The sequence below is a fragment of the Gloeophyllum trabeum genome (assembly GCF_000344685.1).
Source record: "Gloeophyllum trabeum ATCC 11539 unplaced genomic scaffold GLOTRscaffold_00002, whole genome shotgun sequence".
NCBI lineage: Eukaryota > Fungi > Basidiomycota > Agaricomycetes > Gloeophyllales > Gloeophyllaceae > Gloeophyllum > Gloeophyllum trabeum.
The window spans coordinates 3,240,291-3,252,205 of NW_006920411.1; the positions used below are offsets into that span (position 1 = coordinate 3,240,291).

Here is an 11,915-nt window from a genome sequence, read left to right on the forward strand (position 1 = left end):
CATTTTGATTGAGTCAAATGTATAAGCGTGGAGATGAGCGAAAACTTAGGGCTGGTCTGTACCCTACCGATGATAACACTGGGTACGGTATCACTGACAGGACAACATAACTGTCGTCCCTCGTTCCACGAATGCTGCTATATACTGGGCAAGCCTACACACTATCGATCCTGCAAGCCATGGGCGTCCGACTCGAGCAAAGGTCTCAGAAGATCTAGCACCCTACGCTCTTGTGCTGTTCGCTGAGCGCACTGGATGAGACCGGATGGTGTTTGAGTGTGACAGATTTCCGCTTCTTGCATGACAGGAGTTATTATTGGCAGCATGCTCAGGTCGCCGGGATAGCTCAGCTGGGAGAGCAACAGACTGAAGTTCTGGAGGTCCCGTGTTCAATCCACGGTCCTGGCATTCCTCTAGCTTTTGTTGATCCGGCCCGGAAAAGTACAGAGCGGCCGGAGGACGAAAGACTTGAGGAACGGAAGCGATGGCTGGGTTCGCATGCAATACAGCACTATAATAGGAACAGGATTGATGTTCAGCTACCTTGCAGGTTCACTATATATGAGCAGATATGAGCGTCACGTTCCCACTTATACGTACGTTATTACTGTGCTATGTCATGTAGAGCTGCTCACCGCTATTATCTATTCGTCTGTAATCTAAGGGCGCGATGGCATCCCAATTGGTCATTGTCCTCCGACCAGACTGTCCACAAACGCAGCAAATGAATCTTGTACTTCGTCCGCAGGGACGACACCTGGTTTTGACTCGTCCCCAGGGCGATACTTTCCGGTTTTTACTGGGAACATAAAGCGTCAGCATCAACTTCTCGAGTATGTCCTGCATAGAATCAACTCACCTAATACCCTCCAGAATCCCAACTCGACCGCCCCGTCACCTAGATCAGCTTCGATATCATCACCGATAATAGCAATTCTTCCCGAATCGGGGATTTGCATACTACTGACGACGGTCTGGAAGAACTCTGTCGAAGGTTTGCCTAGTACTTCCACGTTCACGCCGGAAGCGTGTTCCAAAGCCGTTACGAAAGGACCAGGACCGAGCGAGAGTTCCCCATCGGGCGAGCGAATGTATTTCGCTCTGTGCGTCGCGAGGAAGGGAACTGGGCTGGGCGATGGGGAGACGAGGGTACGGAAAGCTGTATTGAGAGTGTCGTAGGTGAAACGCTCCGGAGCAAGCCCGACCACAACCGAGTCGTATGATTGAGTGTCGTCATTGGACGCTTGAGAGTAAAACGGGAGGGCTGAGGCGCACTCTTGGATGGCAGACTCAGTCAGGATGAAGTACGGCTTCTTCAAGCCCTTGCTTGTTAGGGCGCGCTTCACTGCTCCTATACTCGTCCAGACTTCTTCCTGCTCCCCGTTATTGCCAGGTCGTACTTCAAAGCCCATACGCCGCAAGCGGTCCTTTAGATCATTCGTCGACTCCTTACTCGTATTAGTGCAGAAGCGGAAAGGAATGTTCAATTGCCGCAGTTTCTGGACGGCGGAGACTGCGCGAGGGACTGGATCGGAGCCGATATGTAGTGTGCCAGACAAATCTATGAGAAGGGCGACAATTTGAGGACGAGGCATATTAGCATGCGAGCGACTTCAGGATCAGATAAATATTCTACGAGGAGGAAGATAAGAGTGTGGCTGTGGCGTGGGACGCTAGAACTTCCAAAATGGGACGTATGTTTGTCAAAGAGCCGTTGTCACTTCCAGATGGCAAGTCAACTCTCGAGAACTACTAGTAGTGGATGTGAGCTCCAGATCGGTGCTCTCTGTATGTGCGAACACTGCCTTATCAGGGTGAGCATAACGTTTGTGGAAGACAGCGTCAAACTGTTATTATTGTAGGCTATGTGTTCTGAACTTGCCTCGGGCCATAGTACAGTACACGAGCTGCACGTACTTGATATTTACTTTGGCAGACCCTCAGAGGCAGTGGTGCAAAGCTGCTTTCGATTCCACGTACATGACTAGGCTAGCAAAGATCGCAGCGAAGTTCCCCACCTCTGAAGGCGGTTTTTCTCTCCTGCCATCTCTAACATTGCATAAACCCTGTCCGCATTCTCGTAACTCGTACACAAAAGAACGGACAGCAGTTAACGCCAGGGAACCTCTCGGGTTCCGCTTAAGGCAGGACCACTTCCGTGATAGATGCCCAACCCCTAAAATAGCACGAACGATCAGAAACGCATACGGATAGAGTTTGACCTTCTTACCTGGTGGCGTGTACTTCCTTGATCTTCAGACCGGCCGACTCGACCATCTCCTTGAGCTGCGGCAACGTCCTCTCGAACGCTACACGGTCCCTACATCAGATTGATGCTATGAACGCAGGAATGATAGCACATACTATTGCACATGGCGGTCAAGGCGACGTTGACCTGGTGCGGGATCCGGCTGGCCTCGCCGAAGTCCGCAGGAATGAAAGGCGGGGGAGGGATCGGTTTGTAAATCCCCACTTTCTCTTCGCTCTCCAAACTCTCCTTTGCCGACGGACCAGACGTCGAAAGGAACCCGGGCTGGATGATGGTATCAATGACGAGGAGGACGGATCCCGGCGACTCCTTGAGCGCATCACGCATCTGAGCCAGCATACGCGCGCCCTCGGATGTCGGCCAGTCATGCAGAACTGCAAGAGACCAATCGTTAGTATAAGATACAGACCAAGGCAGGGCGAAAGATGGGAGGAATCCTCCGTACCTCGTTGCATGACAAAGACATACGTGCCAGTGCCTTTCCTCCTCTGCGGCTTGAAGAAATCTTGTTCCTCGAAAACAACGCGACCGGTCAAGCCCTTGGACGCGATGAACGGCTCCGCAGCGGCGCGCGTCTCGGGTAAATCCTGGACGACGAACTGCTTGATCGAAGGGTATCTGAGGTTTGTCTAAGTCAGCACTCTGGTGTGGGCTGATGGCACCAGCCAGACATTTCGGGAATTCTCACCTAGCTGCCAGGGAGCAGCACAGCGTTCCCTGTCCACCACCGACGTCGACGATGGCATCCTTCCCGGCTGCGATCTCAGCCCATGGGAAATCGGCCGCGACACCTGGATCAGAGGTCGGACCGACCGCACCCATCCTAAGGCGGAGAAACACTATGAGCGGCGCTCATCTCGTATAAAGAGCGACTGACGCCAAACCAAACTTCTCTGCCTCTCCCGGGTACTTCGCCAACCAGCCGTCGGCGCCGAAGTAAGGCAACTCGGTCTTGTACGCGATGTTCCACGCCGTATGGTGCGGGTCAGTGGCAAACCGGAATTCCTTGGAGGGGTTATTGATGTGCTCAGGCAGTGCGCAGGAGATGCGATGGAACATCTCGTTCCTGACACGGAATTGGTATACAACGAATCAAACGACAACAGGATCGAGAAGCTTACATGAACGTGATGAGGTGCCAACCGGGCTGCGACTTCTGGACGAGCAGGGAGCGACGGTTGTTAGCGAAGTAACCGGGTTTACTCTCTCGGAACCAGTTCTGAGAGACCAGTAACCTCAAAACGCGTTCTAAACATAGGATTAATACCGAGGATCGCAGGCCGAGGAGGACGTTTAAGGAAAGGTACATACCAAGTTTGGCAGCATCAACTTCCGTCCTCTTTGCAATCTCGTCCACGGTGAGGCCAACCTCGGGATCAGGGCAGGCAACCAGGATATCCGCTATTCCGAGATCCGCTGCAAGGCGGATGGCCGCGGACTCTAGGGTCATCCATGTATTTCCTCCGACTGCATCATAGGGACTCTCGAGCAGGTATTTGATCAGGTTCTACGCCGTTTTGGCACGAATAAGCGATAAAGGGCCGACATCAGGGTCAAAGTAGAACGTACGCATGCAGCTACGCCAGTCCTCCTCGCCTCGTACATGGCAGGGGATGGGATGTACGAGATGTCATCGATGGGATGAGGTTTGGAGGTTGTCAGGGACGGCTCCGGAAGTTGCTGCTTCTCCAGTTCAGCTTTGAAGGTATCGATGGCAGCATTGAGCGTCTCCTGCAAGCTCTTCAGCTGCGAGAGTTGTTGTGTAGCGGACATCAGGACGGATGAGGGAGATGTATTGCTAGGCAGTTGTGGGGACTAATGGGGGTACACACGCCGACGGTTTTGAGGAGGGCCAGGCCATCTTCCGAACACCTGCCGAGGGCACACATACGACTAGAAGCAATACACGGAAAATCAACTTGGCTTCTAGACGACAACGCGGCGTCGGGGTGACAAAGCGTGAAGCAAACTGCGTCCTCAAGCGAATGCCGAATATCTGAAGTTGCCTATCTGGGGAAGGTACCTTTTTGAAATTTGGTTCCGTGCCTTGGCCACATTGGCACCGCAGTCGGGGACAACCCTCGTAACGATCTTGCAAGTGTCTCCGATCGCAATTCATGACCTTGTTCATTATAATTACCCCAGCTGCGAGACTCGGACGGGAGCTTGAGTCGAGCAACTTCGTCAAGCCCCCTACAGTTCACCAGGCAGGACGATAACTCTCCTTGTTCAGGTTGTCAACCATGAGCAAGAAGCAGAAGCGACCACATTAGAAGTCTAGCTTTGGGGTTCAAGAATATGTGGTCTCAATCTGATGTGGCAAGCGCCCCGGTGAGTCCTGTATCAACGGCACCATCACTAAATATTCGCATAAACAATGGAAGCGATATCATGCGGTGCCAGACTGTCAGTTTCTAGCGGTGTAACAAACGCAGGTCACCATTTTTCGTCCGGGTTTCAACGTTGCATCCACTAGCGCGAGAATGGACTGGGCCACAGCAAAGGGCCCGCACACAAACTAGTACCAAACCAGCGACGGAGGGCAATATATGCCAATCATCTTGCAGTATTGGTGGGCACTCGTCATTCACTTCAATTGGCGCATGCTTCCGTACGACATACATACATACGCTCCACTGATGGGAAGGACGGACGACTCGGCGGTCAGAGCATCCACATGATATATCGTGGCGAGACTACTTGGAAAACGCCCAAAGCTTCTGTTCATCCTCGAGACCGGGGCTCGTCTGTCTGCTGCATGCAGGCCAAGGTTGTTTGTTTAGGGTTGCTGATTTGATGGCCTGGTAATCGTGTATGGTTGCCGTCGGTATCCACGTGCTCCAATCTGCAACGGTGCCGACGGAGAAGCATCTCGGAAGGAAAGAGATGTCCCTGATACCGAGATTGTAGCCCGATCTAAGTCGCGAACAATAGGCCGAGGCAGAGGCAAGGAAGCAGCGGCGTTGGTTCTCGCTGCAATATGATGTGTGTTCCAGAAGCGCGCGGCTGCAATTTACCATTTCAGCTCGAGAGCCAGTCAGATGTAAAGTCCAATGCTCATATATATTCCAACTAAACGCATCTGAACGAGACGCCTGGTCCAATCGTGTATCATGGGGGCTTTCGATACCACCATTGGTGAGCTTCGCTCCTCGCATCATCATCACTTTTAACTGTCCGTTATACCACGCTCAGGCATTCTCCTTCTTGGTATCTTCTGTGCGTCTCCCTTTCCCCCCTTCACGAAGCTCTTTCTCTGATGCTGATTGCTTCGTCTAGTCAACACTTACCTGTACGGTCTTGTGTCATGGCAATTCCTGACGTACGCCAACACGAGTGAGTACATGCCTTCGGCAGACCGGAATTGGCAGGCTCTAACAACGATTGTCCGAATCGTTAGAGTTCAATGACCCGTGGAGAGTCAAGTGAGTTCTCGACCTGCGTATTACGCAGCTCGTGCCTTACGACGATCGCTCCTCCAGGGCAGTTGTCGGCTCGCTATTTGTCCTCGATACGGTGCACACCATTGTGTACGAGTATTCCCTTAACCTTCATGTTCCCGTTCCAATGACGTGACTTCAGGGGCGTCTACAATGCATGGAGACTCTGGTAAGTGGATGGGATGCTTTGGCGTGTCCATAATTCCCTGAGCTAAAGCTGCCGCTAGCGTAGCGAACTTCGGCAACCCTGCGGTGATCCTGAGTAGGTTCGAGGGTCTCCTACCCGCTTTCGGCTACTGACAATGTTATAGCTGTTGGGTGGGAGATTCCCTTTACGGCTATAGCGACTTCTTTCGCTGCGATCATCACCCAGTTCTTCCTCGCTGACCGGTGAGTGCCGCCGCTTCCCGCATTGCAAATGGACCGCGCATACTCACGATGTGTCTTACCCCGTAGAGTGTTCCGCCTCACGAAGAGCTGGGTGCTCACCGGGACAATCTGCACCCTAAGTCTCGTCGGCTTCGTCTCGGGTGTTGTTGCTGGGATCCGTTCTGGGATTATACAGGAGTAAGTCCGCCGCGCATTGCCCAGTGATGATCTTATCGTTCCCCTTGCTAGTGTTGCCGGCTTCGGTGTCCTCGCTCCGCTGGTTATCTGCTGGCTAGGTTTCCAGACAGCCGCTGATTTGTCTATCACATGTATGGTAACTCATGTCCCCCTCCGCCTATTCCTGACAGCATGCTCCAGTCGTTCTTTCTTGGGCTTTATACCGATCCCGGGGCGGTATACAGAGGACTAACAGGATCCTCAACCGCCTAATCCGCGGTGCGGTGCAGACAGGTCTCTTCGCATCCATCTTCGCACTCGGAGACCTCTTCGGATTTTTGCTGCATCGGCAGACGAATCTGTATGCGATGTTCGCGTATCCGATAGGTCGCATCTATACGAACGTAAGATTCCCAGTCATTGCCTCGTGTACTCCCCTCTCACTCCCAAGTTCTTTGACGTAGACCCTCCTGGATACTCTCAACGGCCGCACATCCTTAGCAAGCATGAACGGCTCTGGTGTCGAGTTTGATACAGAGGTATACTTCCCTCAGTGCATGCACTCTCGAGCCTGTTCTCAGTCCTCACAAAACAGAGCAACGGTTTACGATTCCGAGGAACCACCAGATCAGCGTTGGATACCAATGCCAATATTCGGTTGCAGCAAGTACACGTCATGCGGGACGTCGTAACAATCACGGATGCCGAGGACACCTCGAAACATAGCGATGATAAAATGCATCGACCAGACGATCCTGCAGGGGTATTTACTCATAGTACGAAGGCCGTGTGAAAAGATAGCTGGCGGTCCGTTAAGTTTCATATTCTGTCCTGCGGTATGGCGTAGCATTCCACTCAGCCTGGTGGCTTGTCGCGTCTCTTTTTTGCCTGACAAGCAGCATCAGCATGGGCATCGTCAGATAATGGCTCCTGTACGTTTGATATTGCAATAGACCGTCTTCATATGTCTCCTGAAAGATGACGTTCCAGAGCGACTGCGCCAGGGAGGTTTGATGCACAAGCGCTCAGGAAAGGCTGTCACTGAAACGAACCGCGCAGCAACCATGCCACCATGCGTGTAAGCACTGTCGTAGAGGTCAAGAACACAGGCAAAATCAGAGTGTAGAGTATTGAAAATTAAAACCTATGCCAGGACCGTGGATTGAACACGGGACCTCCAGAACTTCAGTCTGTTGCTCTCCCAGCTGAGCTATCCCGGCACTGTCATGATCTGTATTGTATGTAGTTGAGATCTGCTACACAGTCAAACGCCATCTCGAGACGATGTCGCTCTCGATGATATCATCCTTTGATTCTCCGAGGTGCTCCTCCATCTCCTTCTAGCTGCCTCTCTGGACCTTGACATTAACAACGTCTCGCTACTGTCAAGATATGAGTGCTCAAGCGTCAAATCTCTCCGAGCAGGACATCGATACTAGGGTCTTGGTAGCACTATTGGTTACAATACCGGTGCTATAGGACTGTTCGATTTCCCGTGCGGTCAGTACGCGACCTCTGAAAACCGGAGTGCAATACTACTTGGGCTCGATGGTACGACGCGGATTGTAGTACTAGCACTGTGCAAATTGGGTATTGCCATAACGCCGTATGACCTTCGCCGCCTGGCCTGCTGTGCACTGTCGATGACAGTGATCATCACGCCAGACGATAATGGTCCCGAGGCGCTGTGTCCCGACCCTGCCTGTCTCGAGCATCCATCTGGCGCTGTGCTTCCGTACTTCTGCTGTGGATATACCTTCTGGAGTAGTGCCACATCGTCGCAATGTCCGTACTTTTCACATTTGGCTCCTTTGGGGACGTCGTCACTCTACTACAACTCGCTACGTCTGTGATTACTCAACTTGCAAGCACAAGGGGCTCTTCCGAGCGCTATAGCGACCTCTTACTGGAGCTGAACAATTTATTGGGATCAATTTCAAGGCTCCGGCAGGACCTCCAGGATGCATGCAGACGTGCAGCGATGCCGGGCTACAACGAGTCGCACCGGGATATCGAGGCAAGAATCGCCCACTGTCGAGTATCTCTTGGAAAAATGCAGCGAAATATCATCTGGCATCAGTCGCGGTTGAAGTTGCGATCTCCTGAGGAATGGCAGGATTTATGGCGAAGAGCGGGTTGGCTGTTGTTCGGAGAGAAAGAGCTGCAGAGATACAGAGAACAGGTACAGAGGCACCGAGAATCTATCGACTTTGCACTATCCATTCTGAATCAGTGAGTATGCTACGGCCTAGACTCGGCCTTCCTGGACGGACGGTTTAACTTCTGTGACAACAAATGGATATCTGATACAGGACTACTCTGGAAGAGACACATCACTGAGTGGTGACTGCAGGTTCTGCACTCGACGACGTGCGCGCGATAACTGAATCCATGCGGTGTGAGTTGAAGATGGTGCTCTCCAAGGTGCTTGAGACGCGGAAGGCTTCACCGCGTTTCGTCGGCTACCCCTGGGAAGGCGGGCGCACCTGTGATCAGCGCCCTTTGACGTTGAGGGATCCATTTGGAAGGCAGTTCCTCCTTCCCGTGGAGTTCTGCTCAGAATGGCGGGTACGTCATAGCCTTTTCCCCAATCATTGTAAGACTTCTCCCCGACACTGGGTATTACTAGGTACTTAGAGGTATAATGGAAGTGGCGCTCGAAGGTCCTTGGCAGTCCGTCGTTGGCGAGATGGGTTACAATGGGCAGCTTCCACTTGCCTCGTATCATACCTGGAGCTTTGATGCGGTTAAAGGGAAGGACACGTCCGTGATGTGGTCGCCGTTGACGGTAGAACAACGAGCGTACCTACGGCATAAGGAAGGGCGTATCTCGGTTTTTGCGACCGGTATCACGGAGAATGTAGGACAACTCTCATCCGACTTGTGTGGCGATATCTCTCTGGACGTGTGGAGAACTGCGGATTATCTCCGCATGTCAATCTATGTCGACTGGATAACACATTACGATTGCGGGGAAGAGTGGGATAAACCTTGGCCAATGCTGTCTATATTGGAGGATCATATCACCCGGTGGGTCGACTCGTATGTTTGCTATGGAATTCCTCGAAATAAAACCTTGCAGTGACGATGGCTTGCGCTGGAACCTGCAACTCATCCCTCTAATCGAAGGCTAGTGGGACGTTCGCCGTCTAAGACGGGCGCCCTTGGTATGAAGCTCTCGCAGAACAATTCGCCGGCGCATCCATGACGTGATAAACATCGTGGGTCGAATTATACATAGATTGCGGTGAGAGAGACCGCCCTCATACAGTAACTCCATGTACGGCTTCCTGATCAATCTTGCACGCTGTTAACAGTGCCTAGCGCGCTTGAGCTCAACGTTGTTGTTTGAGTTGAATGCTGGGGCTTGGAGTCAAACCTGAAGGTTAATCCTCGACGTCTGGTCCTCTCCTGCTGGTATGTGTGCACAAGCTAATCCTATGCTCGTCTCAGCTTCGGCTTCGGGGTATGTTTAGCACGCTTCCAAATGGCTTCGCTTTGGATATTCTATCCGAGAAGCGCACGACTTTCTCTATCGATGGTTATATCCGGACAAAATGGCAGACCTCCTGGATATAGGATCCCATAACTCCGCCCCTCTTCGTCTGACGTTGGTCATGGCTAGCTCGACCGCTGTTATCATCGCTCGAGACGGTTTACCAGCGGCGCAGGACAAGAGGACAGAACGTCAACGATTTGAGGAGGTCTGGAATGTTTTGAGAGATGACGTACTTGCCGATTTTCGAGGAAGAGGTATGCCTCAGGATGCGGTAGAGTGGTATGCACGAGTGCGTAGCACCTTAATGAACATAGGCCGGAGCAATCGTTGAAACCCTCCCGGCATAGAATATCGACCACAATACCTCGGGAGGGAAACGTCTCCGAGGTCTCCTCGTGGTCGAGTCAGTTAAGATCTTGAGAGAGCGGATCCTCTCCGACAGCGAGTTCTTCCAAGCAGCAATCTTAGGCTGGTGCGTGGAGTTGGTCAGTCATGCTCTTACGTATTTGGATACGAGTTTGACTGAAGCTATACAGTTACAAGCCTGGCTGTTGGTCGCGGACGACGTGATGGACCACTCCGCAACTAGACGAGGCAAGCCGTGCTGGTACAAAATGCAAGGAGTCAACCTCATCGCCATTAACGACGCCTTCATGCTTGAGTCGGCGATATACTTCTTGCTGAAGAAATATTTCCGTCAGGAGTCCTACTATGTGGATCTCCTCGAGCTGTTTCAGGATGTGCGTACTCCCGCGTGTTATTCCTAGTACTATCATTGAGATGGCCCTTCTTTAGATCACGTATGAGACCGAGATGGGTCAACTTCTGGATCTGCTTACAGCCACAGAAAACTCGGACAAGGTCGACCTGAGCAAATTCTCGTTCGAAGGGTGATACCGTTGCCGATCTCGTATTGTTTGGTTGCATGTTCTCAATTTTCCACAGGTACCGACGCATAGCGATATACAAATCGGCCTTCTTCACAATCCATCTTCCAGTTGCACTCGCCATGGCAATGTGCAGGATCTCAGTGACTGATGAATCCCTACAGATCCTGCGAGACCTCTCATGTGCTTTGGGAGAGTATGGCCAAATCCAAGACGATTTCCTTGATTATGCTGGTGATTCAGAGCACACAGGCAAGGTCGGGACGGATATTATCAACAATAAATGCTCCTGGTGCATTATTACCGCACTTGCCCTTGCCACGCCGGAGCAGAGGTGGATATTAAAAGAGAACTATGGCCGGAAGGACGAACAGAGAGAGAGAAGGGTGCGCGAGGTGTTTGAAGAGCTGCGACTCCGGGAGCGGTACGCGGCTTATGAAGATGATGCTTATGAGAGGATTACGAGACTCATTGAGGCCATCCCAGAGGAAGCGGGAGGCGTACACAAACCTGGCTTGAAGCGCGACATATTTAAGGTACTTCTAGAGAAGATGTACAGAAGGACGAAGTAGTAGTGTACATGAGCCAGAAGCTGGAGTGACGTAAAATCATCAAAATGAATCAAGCGATTCGTTGTCTATAATCTACTTCGCCGGCGTGGAAGTCGAAAGGAGAATATCGCGAAGCTGCTGAGACTTGCAGAGCAAAGGATCTCTCAGGCGGGCGATAGAAGGAAATGACGGTCATAGAAAGTTTTACAGCATGCAGTGCGCCATCACCATGTATCTGAGGTATCCTATGCTCGTCAACTTTTTCCTTTCCCAGTGTAAGGAATACCACCAGGAATGTGGGTGAAATCCCCTATGTGGAGGCTTCGAGATGAATAGATGGTAAACGTGCTGTGAATTTAGGTAGGAATACGCACAGCAGTAACACAAGGCACGACACTTGTAATCTTGAGGGGAGTTTGCTCCTGTCGCCACCGAAGTGAAGCCACCCACCATCATGCAGTTCAGCGTGCTTACCCATGGAAGACTGAGCCAGATGGCAAGGGAAAATATGACACTGGCTAGGTACAAAGCGCCAGATTCAATTCTGGAAGCCATGTATACGTCAGTAGGAATCGACGGAATGGATGCCACGGACATCAGCTTCAAAAGAAAACTATAGGTCTTCCTGCACGCATAGGCGATCTCCCGCTGCGCTCGACTGACCCGCCATATCTTGACAGCTACACAAGTGTCCCAGGTCAAGCAGAACGTACTGTTTACAAC

General features: G+C 51.8%; 4 protein-coding genes and 2 non-coding genes across 6 annotated transcripts; 3 read left to right on the forward strand and 3 right to left on the reverse strand.

Annotated features, from left to right (window-relative positions):
- Positions 1 to 335: 335 nt before the first annotated feature.
- Positions 336 to 408, forward strand: GLOTRDRAFT_t30. Its single transcript has one exon. It is a non-coding gene; the product is annotated as a tRNA-Phe (tRNA).
- A 69-nt stretch (positions 409 to 477) lies between these two features.
- On the reverse strand, positions 478 to 1,595 carry GLOTRDRAFT_56121 (uncharacterized protein; the record flags this gene model as incomplete). The annotated part of the gene is made up of 2 exons (XM_007863738.1): positions 478 to 799; positions 860 to 1,595. The coding sequence occupies 2 exons, from the start codon at positions 1,593 to 1,595 to the stop codon at positions 687 to 689; spliced, it is 849 nt and encodes a 282-aa protein (XP_007861929.1). The 3' UTR covers positions 478 to 686.
- Positions 1,596 to 2,139: 544 nt separating this feature from the next.
- Positions 2,140 to 4,042, reverse strand: GLOTRDRAFT_71552 (S-adenosyl-L-methionine-dependent methyltransferase; the record flags this gene model as incomplete). The annotated part of the gene is made up of 9 exons (XM_007864538.1): positions 2,140 to 2,176; positions 2,231 to 2,309; positions 2,365 to 2,643; positions 2,715 to 2,887; positions 2,958 to 3,092; positions 3,147 to 3,335; positions 3,391 to 3,517; positions 3,581 to 3,776; positions 3,839 to 4,042. The coding sequence occupies 9 exons, from the start codon at positions 4,040 to 4,042 to the stop codon at positions 2,140 to 2,142; spliced, it is 1,419 nt and encodes a 472-aa protein (XP_007862729.1).
- Positions 4,043 to 5,382: 1,340 nt separating this feature from the next.
- Positions 5,383 to 7,048, forward strand: GLOTRDRAFT_126152 (uncharacterized protein; the record flags this gene model as incomplete). The annotated part of the gene is made up of 13 exons (XM_007864539.1): positions 5,383 to 5,407; positions 5,465 to 5,488; positions 5,549 to 5,605; positions 5,670 to 5,694; positions 5,752 to 5,799; positions 5,852 to 5,878; positions 5,937 to 5,971; positions 6,021 to 6,099; positions 6,166 to 6,276; positions 6,328 to 6,407; positions 6,457 to 6,659; positions 6,720 to 6,794; positions 6,851 to 7,048. The coding sequence occupies 13 exons, from the start codon at positions 5,383 to 5,385 to the stop codon at positions 7,046 to 7,048; spliced, it is 987 nt and encodes a 328-aa protein (XP_007862730.1).
- Positions 7,049 to 7,402: 354 nt separating this feature from the next.
- Positions 7,403 to 7,475, reverse strand: GLOTRDRAFT_t31. The gene has a single exon. It is a non-coding gene; the product is annotated as a tRNA-Phe (tRNA).
- A 2,397-nt stretch (positions 7,476 to 9,872) lies between these two features.
- On the forward strand, positions 9,873 to 11,213 carry GLOTRDRAFT_34218 (recombinant farnesyl diphosphate synthase At 2.6 angstroms resolution; the record flags this gene model as incomplete). The annotated part of the gene is made up of 5 exons (XM_007863557.1): positions 9,873 to 10,043; positions 10,102 to 10,239; positions 10,291 to 10,494; positions 10,550 to 10,644; positions 10,700 to 11,213. The coding sequence occupies 5 exons, from the start codon at positions 9,873 to 9,875 to the stop codon at positions 11,211 to 11,213; spliced, it is 1,122 nt and encodes a 373-aa protein (XP_007861748.1).
- Between the last annotated feature and the right edge of the window lie 702 nt (positions 11,214 to 11,915).